Below are 17,945 nucleotides of genomic sequence, written 5' to 3' on the forward strand. Positions count from 1 at the left end.
TGAATCGGTCGTTAGCTGGTTTCTAAAAGCCTTACCTTCAAATTGTAGTGCCAAGCCATGATCTTCATTCGAATATTCCTCTGGATACCTCGATGCGATTTGTAGAAATACGTGTTTTTCACTGACCGCGGAGACAAAAAACTTTACCGAGGGTACCACCAACTGCTCTGCAGTATTAAGAAATTTTGAATTTATTCTGCTAGCCAAAAAAGGAAGCTGTTTAATTGCTTCAGACAGCCTTACTCCTTGATTTTAACACGCAAAGCTGACGTTGAGTAAGGTTATATGAATTTGCTACCCCGTAGCTAATCGATTAATATAATGAAAAAAGCCGCATTGGCAGCGTTTTAGCTCTGTTTAAGAACCCAGGATACACAGGTGGTTTGTTGGCAAAATAGCCGGGTGAGGCTGCCACACTTAGACGAAATAATTTCAAAACTGGGCGCCTAAAAGCTACTTGACCACCGTAGCCTTGCGTTCTCGAAAGACGCCATTGAAAATTATTCTTACCGTGGCTGACATGCGGGGTAGTTTATGTAAATCCCCTATCAACGCGTAGCACAACGTACAGTCATTGGGCAGTGAACATTTACGTCTGAACCTGTACCAGTAGACCCGAAAGCAAGCACAAGCCTAAATCTATAACGATACTTTTTCATAAAACTTCATCAAAGTCGCGTGTAAAAGCAGCTGTTCAAATCTAACCGGAAGGCCCTGCCACAAACTCGTCCATAACACTTGTTGGCTAGCACTTACTGAACTCATTTGAAATGCAAATCATCCCTGCCTAAGTCTGGGTTTGAACACTTCCGTGAGCGGAATTACCGTCGGCCCGCCATCTCTTTTCCCGCGTTCATTTAGGGACTGCGCGGTATTTTCAAATTCCTAATTGAGGCTGCTCCGATGGGCCTTCATGCATCGAGGCACTTTGAGTGCTTGAACGTACTGCTCCGGTATTTCAGGTCTTCTGCTCGAGGCAAAAAATCATAAATGTATAGGAAATGTAGCGCAGAACGGGTACTTCGCTGGGAACACTCGAGTGTTCTGAAAGAACAAAAATTGGAATAAAATAGACCTTATGCACAAACTGGCGCCCTCTTGCGGGAACCGCGTGCGCTTCCGCCATGTTGGGGGATTCCGCGCATCTCCGGATACCGCAGTATACATGATAGCCAGGGGTTAGCGACGCGCACGTCGGCATTTATCGTTGTCCAAGATGCTTAAATACTGCCGTGACGCTTTCTATGCACAAAGATGATACGAGGACGACAACAGAAATAGCGTACACATCTTTTTTTACTTTGCAACGGAAGCATGATTCGAGCGCTGCGTGAACTCGCTTGCGGGTGTCGACTTCCCTTCGCGCAGTAATATTATAGCTAGATCGCATGCATAGTAACGAAACGAATAATATGCGCAGGACTAAAAAGGTCCCAAAGTGAGCTATTTTCTAGCCCTGTATTTGCCGCCGAGAACTACTGCCTGCTTGTAGTTAAGGCGCACTGCATCGGTCAGCTCGTACTTCATCGTGTGGGATGAGTTTTGCCTGCCGTTCGTGCTTTGCGCGCTCGTGTTTCTTTTTATTCTGGACGTTCGGTGGTCTTTTATGGAAGTACTGCGCATTCTTTCGTTTGCCAAACGTTACAGGAAATAAGGGATCCGCGAGAGTTGCAACCTTCACGTAGCGCCAAGAATAGCGCAAGTAACGTACGTAGTAACCCATGTATCGGTCATTTACCGCTCATCACCTGCTGTTCGACCGCAGCCTATTTTCTCAAGACCACATTTTTAGAGCGGTCGTTTCTAAGCGGTATTCTGCACCCAGTTTTGTTGTCTAGGGCGCGAGCAGGGGACATTCAGCGGTCGCCGCGCGGCGCGCGCTCACGAGCGCTCGGCATTTTCTTGCTCCTCATGGTTTTCGCAGTTTTTTTTTTTTTTTTTGCTAAAGCCTTTGCGCATGCTGGGGACGCCCGGCTGTTGCCGCGAGAAATGCGCTCACCAGCGCTCGGCAATTTATTGGTAATTTAATTATTCATTGGTCATTTGTTGGTAATTTATTGGCAATATTTCACGGGTTACACGCCACACGCGTTACGAGCTACACATTACGGTCAGCTATAAAAACTCCGCTGTTAAAAAATGCCAGGTATGCACTTTATTTTATTACGATATTTTTTTTTTGCAGGTTTCCTCTGCGTCCCAGAGGATCCTTAGCGTATATAACTACGTATATCGCGGAGTCCTTCCCCCATTTCAACCTCAGGGCAGCCCGCATCGGCTCGAAGCGTTTCAGGAATGGCCTCCTGAGAAACCCGCATAATGCGAACCAACACGGCTGTACTTTCAATGTTTTCGTTCTCAAAGCAAAAAAAAAAGAAAAGGAGAGGACACGCGACAGCTTCCAAAAGCTTCCCTGCCGGTGCACCCGTGACTGCTTTTGCGATGCATAATGCGTATTTACGAAGTCGCTAAACAAATGGGGGTAACAGCGAAAGTTCCACAGATCACTCGCCGCTCATTTTGCTGCGCTTAAATCTGAATATATAAGGATCGCCAAGCCCAGAAAGCTCCTCACACGCTCCGTAACAAGCAATTCCGCGACCGCCATCCCCCAACATGGCGTCGCGGGCTCGTTTCGTTTTTCTTCCGGTAGATGGCGGCACTTTTGCATAAGGTCTATACCATGTTCGATTTGATCTCATGAAGGCATTGAGGGCGGTGGCAAAGCGTAGAATGAAATTTAAAAACAGCGCAGGAATGGGAAAAGAAAGCGAGTCGAGTCGGGGCGTGGAATGTCAGTCAAGACCGTACTCTTAAAAATTGTTGGGACACCTAAAAACTTGGAATAAGGTGTGAAAGCTAAAGCAGTAGGGTCATATTGCGAAATATTTCCTCTCAAAACCATCATCATCATCATTTTTCTTTTGCATCCTTTTCTTCTCTCAGTTACTATGGCAGAGAACCTTGGCTTGGGCTATGTCGAGACTTAAAGGTACGTGTGGTCCAGAAAAGTCAGTCTCTTTGTGGGCGAAGCCAATGATACCGGAAGTATTGAGATTGGACAACAGGAGTTCTAGCACCCATCCGCTGTTCCAAAGAACGACACTGAGGGCAGAGGAAAGCACATCTTTAATAGGAGACCCATCGCAGACGTTCGGCCCTAGCCAGCTCCAGCCTCCCCCTAACTCAGTCGTCCTCTCTCGGCCATATTCTCACCTAGCTCGTGCCACTATCCCCATTTCGTTCGTCACCCGGCAGACGCCGCTGTGGATGGCCGCCACTTGAGATTGACCACAAACTGTAACGTAAGGCCTAATTCAGGGCGGCCGATATCGGCTTTCGCACAGCTCGAGCCCCATCTGTTGGAACACCGCTGTACGTTTGCAGCCTTTAGTGGATGCCGCGTGATAGCGGTATTGTCGTCACACCGGAACATACCGTGATCTCATCGCTAAGTGGAAAACAGTGATAAGGAACATACTTCACTGATTGGCTAATTTATTTTTTAATTGTTTCTTCAAGAAACTCTTCTAGGATCGATATTATTGAGAGGTTAATTTTCTCTGGTATGCCTAAGTACATATCCCTAACATTTACAAACGGATATCCTAGATCAACCGTTAGCCATTCAGATCATTCGAGCTGTAGCGGCGTTCAGTGTGCATGCTCGTTTCGCATTCCTGAGGTCGTGGGTTCGAATGACATGCAAATCTAATTTTGCTCGTTTTTCTTATCAACTTAGTTGCTTGCGTTCATTTTCTACACCACGTTAAATTTTCTGCTCCGCGCACGCCACATTCGCCAGCGTCGGCCTATAAGCAAACAAGCAAGCACGCAAGCAGCCCTACGAACAAACGAACCCCCACACACGAACGCGTCCCGCAACGGAACGCGTCATCCTTCAAAAATACGTGGAGCCTCGAGGTTTCGCCCAGGGTTTACGAGTACTGCCGTCTTTGAGGAGCCGGAGCCGAGCAGCCGCGCACGTCATCGGAGCCCGGAGAAATAAATGGCTTACTGTCAATTTTTTTTTGACAGAACAAAAATTCGCAGAATGGAAACAATGGACAGTTTCCCGTAATAAAATCTGTCTTAACCACCAGTGTTTGTTGTAAACGGTGCCTTGATGCCTGCATCGGCATGTTTTCAATGAGCGATATGTGAGCCCCTTTAGTTATACCGCGTCTTGCGTCTCTCAGCAGCATGTTGTTCATATATATGAACGTGGTTAGTACGCTGAGTTCATAGGTTTCACATGTTTCCCCTGAATCGTTCAGACATTTCTAGCCGGACCGCACGCGTGTCGTTGGGACTAAATAGTTTCCTTCTGGCACGGAAGGCTGGCTAGCTCTCGCACACTAGCTCTAACTGTGCCTATTCCGTGCAGGCGTGAAGACCCACCGTAACCGCTTGTGAAGGCATTGAGTTTGCGGGTATTGACGCGCCGGTACTGTCTGCTTCACACCCTCATAAGTCAGATAGAAAACATTCTGTGTATTGGCAACTGCTTTGGTCTATCCGTGCATGTCAGGAAAAGCGCGTATTGATTAAAAAACTGGCTGGGACAGGACAAAGAAGGCGAGACTGGATGGCCGCTCATCCAGACTAAAAAGGGCTTTTTGTGACCCGACGCGAGAATAAAAAGGACGACCTCAAAGTGTGCAAAGCGTATAAGTGTTTGTGTTTAATTCCAGAGTAGCTTGTACACTAAAGGGTAGCGGTTTAGTAACCCCAAAAGCCAGTTCTAGAACATTTATACGCCTCACAGCCAAGCAACTGTTGTCTCCATGTAAGTGGTTGTTTAAGGCAAGTAAATATGCGGGGTAGAACCCAAAACAATAGCTGCCAAGCTGCCACAGAATGGACAAGTTTGCTCGAATTGCCGCTCCCGTGGTCTGCAAATAATTGCCCATAATAGTATATCAGAGCGCGGGTACCTGCAGACGTGGCACCCGTGTAACTTTAGATAACATAAGAGGATCGCAAACATGGTTTATTATGCTGAAGAAACGGTGCATTATGCTTGGACGCATGCGGAAGTGGTCAGTTCCCACGTTCGCTATTGCTAGAATGTGCGCAGCGGTGTTAACACCATCATTGTAATCTTCATGATGACTAGCTCTTCACTGATTGGGAGAGGAACCGCTTCCTCTCACTAACAAGAGGAAGCAAAGAGTCAGCAAAACAGAAATCCCGCTCCTAGTAGAGGCAGTCATGGGCGGAAGCAGAGGAACGGGACTGCAACCACGCTACTCATAATTAAATGTAGCCCGTATGTTGGACGTGGTATGGAAGTAGTCACCACTGCTTCTAGTGAGGAGAGGTATCATGGTCTCACTCCACCATCGGTGACTCCACATGAAAGAAAGTGAGGCGTGCTAGATGATTAAGGAGCCGACAGAAACTAGTCTGCCAACCAGCTTCTCTTCAAACTCTTCAGGAAGGAAATTTAAAAACACTTAGAAGCATGCGCTTCCCGTGTGTGTAAATACTCCACAATCTCGCAAAGAATTTTATGTCGTCCAAAGTAGTTAAAAGTAGCGTGAAGACTGCATTTATTTAACTTTTTTTGCAGAAAAACGAGGTGTAGAGGTGCTGTCGTGTACACGGTATAGATTTTTATAGTAGCATATACTAGAGATGTAAGCCGTTAAAAGAAACATTGAACACCTCGGGGAAAAAACATGTTTTTGTCGTTTTAACTAGGATAAGACTGAAAAAGAAGGCACATCAAACTTCCAACCGATTTCTCTGGTGTTGCGACTTTCGCTGGGCGTTCGAAAACTTGTGTATAACGTCGCAGAATACAGAGCCTTCTACGCTAATTTGTATAAAGATGGAGTTTGGGAGTTTATGAGCACTTCCATCCGTCCACGTGGTGGCACATGCTTTGCTTTAGCCAACCATTCAGTCCCGCGCCTGTCGTGTACAGGAGGTTCCGGTTTTTTGGGTGCACTTGAGAAAAAGCGTTCTCAGTTTTGAAATGTGCACATTAGCTACACAATAGACTAGTGGAGAATCGCGCCCAGAAACCTCTGCAGGTATACTTCAATCTATATGTGTGAAAGGCTTTGTCCTCTGCACAGCTATACATTGACCTTGCTGTAACGAGGACGTATTCAGGCGTGGATACATATGAATGTCTGTCTTGGCGCTTTGATGTAAATCAATGCCCTAACATGAAACCACGCATAGGTTTTGAAAGTTGCAACTGGGCTGGGGCTTTTGTTATGTTGTCATATAACAATTATATTTTTTAGTTTTAAGGAAACGAATCTCTCGGATTTTTCAAGGTCCCAAGCGAGATCACCTTTTTTCAATGTTCGTACTTTTCCTACAAACGAAAACTACACCTGTATTTTTTGACGTTCCGAAATATTTTATAGAAGTGTATATCCATACTATTTATTAGTGGAAAACTTGTCGCGGCAGTGGCATGCCGCTATGGCGGCCGCCATTGCAGCTAGACGCGTTCGATTCTTCCTTGGCCTGGATTGCAACGTTCTTTTTTGAAGCTCCTGTTTTCATAAGAGCAACATTTTATGTTGTTGTTTAGTTTGCACGAAGCTTTTCAACATTTTTGTCACCATAAATCACTATAAAGAAAAGCTGTGACAGTGTATGGGTATGAAGAATAGAAAATACACAGGACGACCTACTAATAGCAACTTTCGCGCCATTTTTTATTATGTATCAAAACAAACATCCCCAACTTTTTATTGTGCTTAAGTTTTGTATCAACTGTTTATCAGCTGTATTTTATAATAACGACGCGAATTTACGTAAGGCATTAGAAACAATACTTACGGCTTTGTTACCCACAGACTAATTTTGAATGAGATGCTAAGCCACACCATGTAGAAAAGGAACGGACCTTCTAGGAACACGAAGGCACGTTCGCTGAAGCCGGTTTGCATTGACAATACCACAAGATTTCCTGTTAATGCCTAGGAGATATTAGTGCCGAGACAGAAAATAACATTCTGCGTACCATGAAGCCTCATACCATTAGTGTGAAAGTTTAAGGGGCAAAAACGACGCTTTCAAACGCTTCTCGCTGTCCTAGCACAGACGCGCAACAGCCGCTGCGCAACTCGCAGAGCAAAGCGTAAAGGAGCACTGAGCGGATTTCAATAGGACGTTATTGCAAATTCATTCACAGGTCATAAGAAGCACTGAGCTCTCATCGGAATAGTTTTTCTCATATTCAAAGATAGGTCATCCCTCTGTGGCGGGAATGAGTTGGAAATAATCGTTTAGTGTGCATAACTTATACTATGAAACGCTTTGAAAGGCTATGAAACGCTTCGAGCGGACGGCTGTGGTTCTGAGACATTGGAGTTCATAATGCGTGCGCTTAAGTGTTGTACTCAATAATATTTTATTTTTCTCACTCAGAAGCAGAATTTTGACTGGAGATGTTGGGCTCCGCAGCACCTCTCCCGATGCCGTCTTAGCCACCGCAGTGGGCGCAATGTGAATTAGCAACACATTCTAGACAGCGAACATTGAAATACGTCGACGACGATTACTTGGGTGATGATGAGAATAACGAACTTGCGCCTTACTACATGGAAATATGCGAGTTGTAACTTTCAAGATGTTTCTACGGTGCTATCATTACATTTTCGTGTTTGAAAGGTTGAGATTTTCTCGCATCGGTGCTGAGCCAACTTCACGCGTAAATTGGCTACGTTGTACTTACCAAAAACAAAAATGATGGGATAATACCTCACCGACATTATTCATAGCGCTTGTATGTTTAGAACTCACTTTTGTCCACTCACTTTTGTCTTCTACATATAGTTTCAAGAAAGAGAGAGATAGAGTTGAAGAGGCTCACCTCCATTGGAGTTCCTAGTTATGACGTATCCGTCAACACGCTGCCACGACGTCACGAACACGTGGTCTCTCAGGTGTTCCGGAATGGGGCACTGCAGGAGCACCGAGTTGCCGGCGATCACCTGTCGGTCCGACAACCGCATCTCGTAGTTGGAGTCCAGCACTGCGTGGGACAAATATTAAGAAATAAATGGAAGGGCTACTTCGTGGTTCCCAATATGAACGTTTCACCACAACCTGTGTTGTACGGCCAGTTGCAAGTCGCAGTTGTGCACTCTCGCCACGACCACCCACTGCTCCGCAAAGGGGACAAACGGTCTAAGTTATGTCCGGGATAACAATTGTGGCGCGTTCACGTCAACGATGGGAAACGCGAGAACGTCATCACGTTTTCCCGTGAGAACCGCATTTCACTACATGGAAAATTATCATTATGCGCGACGTCTATTTCGTCTCATTGTACCATGTGTTGCACGTTCAGCTCCAAGACACACGCAATGATGCGCCATCATCACGACGATGCGCGTGCCCCAAAAGAGGAGAAATGGAACGTAAAACGGAATGTGTAAAATCCCCCTAGATCGGTAGGTAAGCGTTACCATGGCAGGAGCGAGAGCGTAACCCTGCTCTTTCTGTGACACATTGGCGATAGAATCAACAGTAAAAGATTATGAGACGCCATTATTGCTTCCGAGAACTGGGGTCAGTTGCTCTTGTCAAAAGAAATACTGGCTTCTCATTCGCTTTTAACAAACCTGCAGCACGGTTCGAGGAGTGCGGCGCTCGAGTGAGATTGAATACACACCTCACATAGTTCGTGTGAGCCCCGATTTCGTCAAAAGAGCAATCAAAGGCGATTTTTTTATTGATAGGACGCGAGCCGCTTGCTGGAGCCACAGAAAAAATAATTAAGGTCGCAGCATTCACCTAAATGTGACGCATGGTTTTGCGAGTGGTAACTTCGAGAGTATGAATGCTCCCGGAGCACTTATGGACCTCCTCTTGTTCACGCGTAATACACCACTATTTTGCACTGGAGGATTACATAGACTAAAACATGCGTTCCGGGTAAATACTTCCGTTTTGATGAACAGCGCGGGATTTTAAACGATAAAAAAGGAGACCACTGGAGGAAAGCCAACATTGCGGAATGTCAGCCTGCAATATGATGATGAGGAGAATAATGACTATGATCATAAAACGAGAAAAAAACACTTCCCCTGGTCGGAATTTACCCTGGCTACTTTTTGTTATGAAATTGACGTTTGTGGCATTATCGTAATCAGGTCACGGATCATTTCCTTTGGGTTGGTTGTGCGGGCGTTGGTTTTAAACTTTGGCTGAGTTCAGATGAGGTTTGGCTTTGGACTTAGTTTGGATTTTAGCAGTTCGGACTTCAGACGTCCACAATGGTGGGAGCAGAGGGGCGCTCAGCTTTCTCGTGAAGGATTCGTTCCCCGTCGTATGTGTTTTTACTGATTTGAAATCAGCGACGAGTTTTACTTTGATCGCTGACGCTTGTACTTTAACTGCTGAGGCTTTGACTTTGGCACTTTGCTATTTGATTTTTGCACTAAAAAAGAAACCTTCGCGTTTCAGCCATCGTCATCGATAAACGGAGGTGTTTTGCTTTTTCATTGTAAAAAGCGCGATTTTAACGAGAGGAATGTACGAGGGTGAGAAACGATAAAAAAGCTATGCACTGAATAGGTATTGCGAAACCTAAATACTTATGAAGGCCCGGCTATCAATTTCGCCATGGCGACGAGCAAACCACTTCCTAAGTTATACCAAAATAAATGCCTCGGACAAAAAGGTATGTGTCGCATCACGTCAAATATTCATACTACTATCAAATTATGCTTCGTATAAAAATGAAACCTTCGTGTAATAGTACTGATTCTTCAATTTACCCTACCTACAATCCCTTATTGCCAGTTAACACACGTGGTGCAGTAATATCTACAACTTCCTATTACATGAAACACATTAAAATTGGTTTGCCTTATTGGTATGCGTCCGAGATTTCCCCGCGTACATAAAGTTTCACCCCGTCTGAATGTTTTATACCTTTACTCAGAGTCTAGACTAAAAAGTACCTCTGCCAACGGGGACAGTTGAAGCGTGGCGAGTATTGCAAAGATTGTTGCTGTTTCTATAACGCCTCTTGTTGCTTTGCGCTCTTACTCGTTTCTAGAAGCTGACAACCATAAAAGCGCTCTACACTATAATGTCAACTTTTAAAAATGATACCGTGTGGGCTGTAACAGTATTTTCTCGCGTACACGTGTGATGCATACATTTTCGGAGTGGTGGCATCTGTTCCGCGAGTATTACGACGTCTGGAGCAGAAAAAAGAAATAGTGTCTGGGGCTGTAACGAGCTTGAAGGAGACGAAGACGAAGGCGCTTACGCTTTTTATCCGAAATTATTACAATAGATGTCATCGGGCAGCACAGACTGACCCCCGGTCATTTGACAGCGGAAACAGGAATTCGTCGGGCACCGGACCGGATACACGTATTTAGCGCTTGTTTTTGTACTGCGATGTTCGCCACCGAAACGGTTAAGTAACGTTTCGAGTGCTACAAATTGTGAACAAAAGGCTTAAAGTAATTTAATTTAGTTGGTGGTAGGGAATTGCGGAGTGTCTTAAAGCATGACAGCATTTTTGCAGTGAAGCTACCCTAGGGTTCTGACCAAAATTACGCGCATCTATTAAGTCGCGTTGACAAAGAATCGCACGGCTCCAGATGTAGTGCAAAATGATTTATACCTCTCAATCTTAAGTTGGTATAATAAAATCACACTAAAAAGTGGAGCGAATCTTGTTTTTTGGTGACCAGTAGAAATTTTCGGAGTATTTTTTTTTGTAATCTACGCAAAATGACTAATGGATGTGCTAGGAACCGAAAAACACACGCAAAAAGGATATCTTTGGAATCGAAGCGGCTATTACGCTGCTTGTTCAGTAAAATCACACAACATTCGCAGGCCTTGATAATTATCCCCGTAACTTCAGACTGCGCACCGAAAGCATGGAGTGATATATAACAAAACAATCCGCTGTTCGGAATAGCCTCCACCATTTATTACCTCTCGGCTGCTGCGTGCTGAGGCGCATTCGATATGCACGAACGGTTATTGAAAGAGCCCTGGGGAAAAAAGTCGAATGAGCTGCCTAGTAGGGGGGGACCAGCTTGAGTTAAAATGCAAATGACTTTGTCGCGAACTGATGACTCTTGCTCCGCATTGTTGCCAGTCGGCATACGACATTTACATACTCTGTGGAGGCACCATATGGAGGTCGAGTGAAGTGCATTCTGAACTATTTTCCTCCCAATAGATCACATATATCAAGGAGAAAAGTACACGTGTACCCTGATTATCTTGGTGACCTCGCAAGACCACCCCCCTACAAAATCCAAGGAAGCTTGCTCTCACTCTCAAGACTTGAACGGCGAGGCTGATGTAGATGAGCATTGCCGGACGCATGGTTGTTTCAGCATGATCGTTTATTGGCATAGTTGCTGCTATAGTAATCGTGGTAATCGTCGTAATATGCGTCGTAGAGTCATCGTCCTCCTTGCAGCGAATTGTGGGAGAAAATTTACCCTCAGTATTGTATACTTCCATCAGTTCAATTGGCCAAGCTTGCACTACGTCACGCAAGGCTTGAACCATAGTGAATCTGCGGAATGTTTTTATTCCTGAGCACTGAATGAAATGACACCCCGTATTTGCACAAGTTCGAAATTGGTTATGTACGTGTTCAATCACTGCATTGCACTTTGCTTGTAGTAGTCATCGTCATGTGCATCGATATCGTCGTGTTCCTAATGGCAAGCATTGCATGCGCGGTAGCGGAGCTCCGCTGTTAAATTAAAACAAAATGGGTGTTGTCTATAACGCGGTGAAGACTGCAGCGGCACGAAAATGTGAGCTGTAATTATACTAAAAATTTACACCGTCTTCCCGCCCGGGAAACAATGGGGTAGATGCGACGCATCAGGGGTTGCCGTTGCGTTATTCAAATCATCGGACGATGTCATCGGAGCGCCGGCGGTGGAACGGCTGAGCGGAGCGGCGCACTTAACGCGTTTATATGCAGCGGAATGAGAGAGAGCAGCGCATAGCAGCGCATAGCAGCGCATGCGCATGTGTTAACCGAGCGCAAGCGCGGGCGCAAGCTGCGCGCTAACGCACAGCTGGCACGGCGACGGGAGCGAACTGACCGCGTTGACGCACAGATGGCGCTGCGGTGAGAGCGGCGGAACGCACAGCTGCCGCGCCGAGGATGCGGACTACGCCGCGACAACGACGCGGGACGAGGCGAGTTAAAGAGATGCGTTGCATCTAAAACGTCAAACTCCTTCCCAGCCCCGATTACACCACAAGCAAAAATGTGGCCTAACTACGAAACAATTTTCATTCTTTGTGAACGTTGACCGATGCTAAGCTGCGGAACTTCGGCAGGTGACATCTCCTCAACAGCGCAATAATCAGCTGCGGACTAGAGAATGTGGTAAGACTGGCGCTGGCCTTGTATGGGCTAGTGGCACCAGCCTCACAGGCCATACCTCCCCGTGAGCTCCTGCGGATGGACATTACATTCGAACACGCACTCCCATGCCATTATATACAAAACAAAGTTAGAGCCATATTTTTCATTGAGGTGCTAACAACTATTAGATAACTATTACTGAAGGATTGCATAAGGCCTTCGTCAAACGTTTGCCTCAAATCCTGCTTGAAGCCATACCAGGTCAATCTCACCCATTGGCGGACTTCCGTTTCAACACTCAGGTGACTTTTCCAAGCACAAATATTTGCGGCGGTTCGCAGATGCCGCGAACCACCAATATTACTCGTTTGATTAGAAATTTAAAACTGTGGTACCATTACACGCGAGAGAAATCTCCTAATGCTGATCCGCACAATAATTGCAAGCTAGTTGGCATGCACTGACAAAAATTAGAAGTGCACGTCAACAGAAAAGAAGACGAATCCACGGGTTTTACACGGTGCCCTAACAGTTTTACACGACACAAAACACATGATTGATGTGAAGAATAACTCGATCACCCGGTGTCCAGAGACACGAAAAGAATTTCTGGCGCTATAAATTTGTGAAACGGTCGCTTTCATGACCGCAGGGGATAACTTCTTCACACTCGAACGACAGAGACGACAGCGAGTGTATCCGAAACGCAGAAGCTACGCAGCTCACAATACGCGGTGAAAAGGGGTGATAAAAGGGGTGAACTTTTCCGAGCGCCTTGTGGCGTGTTCACTTTGGTTCTTCCGAAATTTTGAATACGGCGAGTTGTTTTGGCTAACATCCGTTAATTTTACTCAATTTATCAAGACACGGCGAGAAGTTAAAATTTGAGTTTTTTTTTTCGAGCACCGCGTGGCGGTGGCGTCTGACGTTAGCCGATAAGCTTCTCCAACCTCCGCGCCCCCACATATTGGTTTCCTGCAGTGTAGTCCCAGTTTTGTTTTTTTAAACTTTAGAAAACCGCCCGCAATGGTTGACGAAATCAGCTATTACACTAGTTACTGCCTGACACGTCGTTACGCCTTAAAATATTAGAAGGACATCACGAAGCTATGGTGCTTTTTTTGCTACGCTAAGCTGCCTATTAGACCAGTAATTTTTGTTTCCTGACTGACCGTGTTTATTTACTGCCAATTTTTACACCGCTGTTTATTCTGCGCCACCAATTACCGAATAATTACCCCAGACTTCTTTGGATTGTAAAAGCTCACTTTGACATGGAGTTGCCAGCATTAGGTTTGATCATGTTAGTCGATGCTTCTGCTGAAATCAATGCTATCCTTTTTGTCCCACCGACCGGCACACGCCTGCCGAGAGGACGCGAATGCACAGCGAAGTAGCAGAAGGGAAGCGGTGTCCGTACGACGTTCATCAAAAATGCTAATAACGCAGGTGCTATTAACACCTGCTGCCACCTTTATAATTAAAGACGCCCCTGAGAGCACCGATTCGGATCTCATTATGTCTCAAGTATTGAGAAAAAAGCCTTCGCTGCTTAGGCACGCACGCGAAACAGCGCTGTGTCACCTTTCACCGATGAACCGGGTACACTGCAATTCTTCTCAAAAGCTCTTTCTTCATGACCCAGCTTCTTTTGGCTCTGTTTTCCCGGTGCGTTCATCTCGTTGAATTTCCGAACCTCTCAGGCTTTTCGCCGAGACGTGCCACGCTATATTACACCGATCGCTGCTGACAGGAGGGGCACATCTGACAGCAATTTGACACTTTAATCAAAGCAACCCGTCCGTAGAAAGCGCTTGCGGATTTGCTTAGTCCTTTGGAAATTCGCCATTTAGCATCTTCGTCTTTTTGGTAGGTTCTGTGATATGTTTTTTTTTGTATTAACATTTCCCAATCTTCCTCTTTTCCCTCCGCTGGTACATACCTCGATGCCTTATTCATGATGTAAAAGGCAAGCCATTGTTTTATCTTTCTCTCAATTGAAACGACGTTTTGCCAACGGAATTGTAAGACGTAGTGCTCTGGAGGGCTTTTTCGTGGTTTTGTAGCGCCGCGTCAGCTGGTAACCCGAATAAAAGCCTGTGTTTTAAATACAGCAGTAAATTTGTAAGCATAAAATACCCCATGACTGATGAAGCTGCAAGCAAAGAAAGAAACACGTGACAGGTTCTTTTTGAAGCTCCGATAGTATTAGCGCCTCTCGACGACTGCAAACCCTAATTTTATGCACTGGTTCCTGCTGTTTATTGATTTTGTGAAGAATACGGGTGTGTATAGGTTTCCCAGCTGTAGAAAGTCAGTGTGTTCTCACGGTGCTGGACCCTCCGGCGATGTTCAGAGAACTGTAGCTTAAGCGAAAAAAGAAAACAAAAAGAAGTATGATTTATTATTGAATTCTTGTGAATGCGTTAAATTGCATTCGCATGCTTTGATCGGGGTATCTTTATGAAGGTATAAGAATTGTCTCGAAGGGCACGCGTTTCTTCTGCTTCACAAGCGCGTAACTCGGCGTTTTTCGCGTACTGTTTACGAGCAGCTTATGCGCACACTTTCTACCATGACGCGTTCCTCTGTCTGTAAGGTAATCTTTGCTTGCTTAGTCAAGAAATCGGATGTCTGCCGCTTCCTTTCTTGTTCGCCACTCTCTCAATTCCGATGCCTTCGTTCCTATTGCGTCCTCTTGTCCGCCAACTCTAATGATGGTGACAGTTGGATGTTAATGGTGCAAGGTGTACTAGGGCAAAGAGCGCCAAAACAGAGGTTACGTATGAGGCATAAAGTCCTATACTTTAATATCGCTTAACAAAAGCAATAGTAAAATCTGTCAAAGACAATGAGGATGGCTGGTGTAAAGGTGAGGTTGGGATTGCGCCTTGTGCGAAATTAGGTCTAAAAAACTACTACACGTGATAGGAAATGAGGTTGAAAAATTTGATTTCGCTAAGAAGCTTAGAAGTGCCTTGTAGAGGAATCAGCGAATCACCCGCTAAAAGAATGCCTGGAGTAGTGGTTGTGTGGTCTGTATAGTTTAGGGAAGTGTATGGTCTTGTTGTGTGGAGTGCTTTGCATGTAATTAGAATGTGAATTACGGACTGGTCCTCACAACATCTGCTACACAAGGGTCTTGGAGATCCAGTGAGCAGATGGGAGTGTGTCGCGTGTGTGTGGCCTACCCGTAATCTGACTTGGGAAACTTGGATGAATCGGTTGTGTGTGTCAGTAGTGGGTCGTCCTGAGTGTGGTTTTATTATGTGTAACTGTGTACTCCAGTCGGCTTGCCATGTTTTGCGAAGGTTTTGTGTTGTGTGTGGCTTGAAATCGAAGTTGGGTATTGCTGTTATGTACACTGTATTCGTATGGGACACAGCGGTGGTTATAAGATCCGTGATCTCGTTGCCCGCGATTCCAGCATGGCATGCAACCCAGCACAGGATTAATTCAGAATCTTTAGCGCATACCAACGTTATTTTATTAAAAAAACACTCCTGACAGGCTCTATTGCGAAGCATGGATTAGGGGGGGTACATAGGAAAAATGCTAATGGGTGAAACTTGCGCCATATTACAAAGCAATACACTGGGAATAATAACAATGGTTACAGGCACCAACAAGAATTTAATTCACACAAAAACACCATGAAAAAAAAAACAGAATTCAAGGAGTTCATACAATGCTATGACATCAAAAACTACATTGACAATGTGGTTATTTCTATGTCTGTCTGGCGACAACGCACGTACAACCCTCAAAGAGTCTGTAACGATGACAGACTTAGAAATTTGTTTTTTTAAAGAATGAGCGGTACAATGGGTAAAATGGGGTGTGCTTCTGCTGAGAAGGTAGTGGTGTGTGCGTTCATTGCTCTTCAACAGTAACGTTAGGAACATGGATGGCGCACAACGCCATGGTTGAAATTTTCGAGGCATCACTGTAAAATTCGGCACATTCAAAGCATAAATTTAAGCAGAAGCAGTGCTGCAAAATTGGAGATCTTAGAACCCTGTATTTATTCATTTCCATAAATGATAAATCTCTTGATAGAGGCTCAAGTTTCCACGGTGGCAAAAGGTCAGTAAATGATGATTTGTATACATCTAACAAGCCAACCGAAACCCCTAAAGCTTATTCGCTCACTAACAGCGAGAAGGGCAAGGAAACAGATAGACGATATGAAAAGAGCTGGGTTGTCGATGTATCGTTGAGAGCAGGTTTAAAAGGATGGTTATGCACTGACGATACCTTGAAAGCGTATAATAAATCTATGTACATTCGTTGGTGTTCCAGGCACCATTTGTTATATTCAATGTACAGACTCTGGGCCGGGGGAGGTCGGGGCGCACCAAACGCAAGGCGAAGGCCCAAGTGGAGCAATGGATCAAGCATCTTTGTGTTGTTTTTGATGGCGACCCATACACGACACTGCCATGACCTACCAGAGACCGTACTAAGGTGTTAAAGACACGGACAAAAAGTTCTTTGTCTCCACCATAGGATTAGTGGAAGAGGATCTATACAGTGCTTAGTATTTTCAGGCATTCCTGCGTAAGTTGTTTGATGTGTGGAATGAACGTGAGTGTTTCATGAAAGATGACACCTAAAAACCAGTTGAGCTTTAATTAAGCCACAGCTGCGAGGAATGAAAGCACAATGTATTCAGTGAAGCAAAAGTTAATTCAGGTGCTAAAAAGGTAGTGCGATTTGGCTGTTTGAAGTTCTTGCCGGGCGCGAGCAACCCCTGCTGCCATTTGACCAAGCATTGCATGATGCTGTGGTCGCCGTCCACAGAAAGTGGCAGCGGCAGTGCCCTTTCAATAAGGGCGCGTGCGGGTGTCATGAAACCCTACTAGAGTTTTGCGATGAAAAGCGCCGCAAATGCCGTGGCTCGAGACTGAGGTTGTGTTTGTTGAGCTAAAAAACGATAAACCGCTCATTCTGCGTACAAAGCGGAATCATCAAAACCGACCGGTTTTCACTAGGGTCTTTGCATTATCACTGGGTAATGTTTCCCTGAGGTGTGCAGTCATGAAGTTTGCAGCACTAGAGTTTTTGGCGCCCCGTTGTTCTCGACACCGCTAATTGTACGGCTGGAGTGCCGGTGTTTGTGCACCGTTACGCCCACGCCATAGACCAATGTCTACCAACGGAATCCAATGACCCTACTCCGCATTCGGACCGCTTGTCTAAAGTGGGATGGCACGACTTTATCTTGACCGGCTCGAGGAAATCGCTGGTGAACCACCAGCTTACGATGACCCGCCATGTTGACCGCCTGACTCACCGCTGGTTCGCCGCCGCTCGGAAACGCCTCCGCTTTTCACTTCGCTCTACGCGTGACAAGCTCTTCGTGTGCTTCGAATGCGGCTTAAAATGCATGAGTTTTGGTTTGATCCCGAATAAATTTAGAATAAAGCGGTATTTAGAGTAAAGCAATTTTGCTGTAACGACGGATTACTGTATATCAAGCTCAAGACACCAGCGACAAGTTATTGCTTCCTATTTCGGTTCAGGCATGGGGTTTACGTCTTTTATGCGCTTCTTACGACACATCCGAGTAAGGTGTATGAGCTTCCAGTTGTAGACG

General features: G+C 45.4%; 1 protein-coding gene across 1 annotated transcript in view; it reads right to left on the reverse strand.

Moving 5' to 3' along the window:
* Positions 1–17,945, reverse strand: part of LOC144175068 (cell adhesion molecule Dscam1-like) — a 322,844-nt gene that overhangs the window by 167,831 nt on the left and 137,068 nt on the right. Inside the window, exon 3 of the mRNA XM_077704109.1 lies at positions 7,844–8,005. Within this exon, the coding sequence (XP_077560235.1) occupies positions 7,844–8,005 (162 nt within the window). The remainder of the gene's footprint in view (positions 1–7,843; positions 8,006–17,945) is intronic.

This window comes from Haemaphysalis longicornis, unplaced genomic scaffold (genome assembly GCF_048455015.1).
Source record: "Haemaphysalis longicornis isolate Haplotype H1 unplaced genomic scaffold, Haemaphysalis longicornis Haplotype H1 scaffold_3, whole genome shotgun sequence".
Classification (NCBI taxonomy): Eukaryota; Metazoa; Arthropoda; class Arachnida; order Ixodida; family Ixodidae; genus Haemaphysalis; species Haemaphysalis longicornis.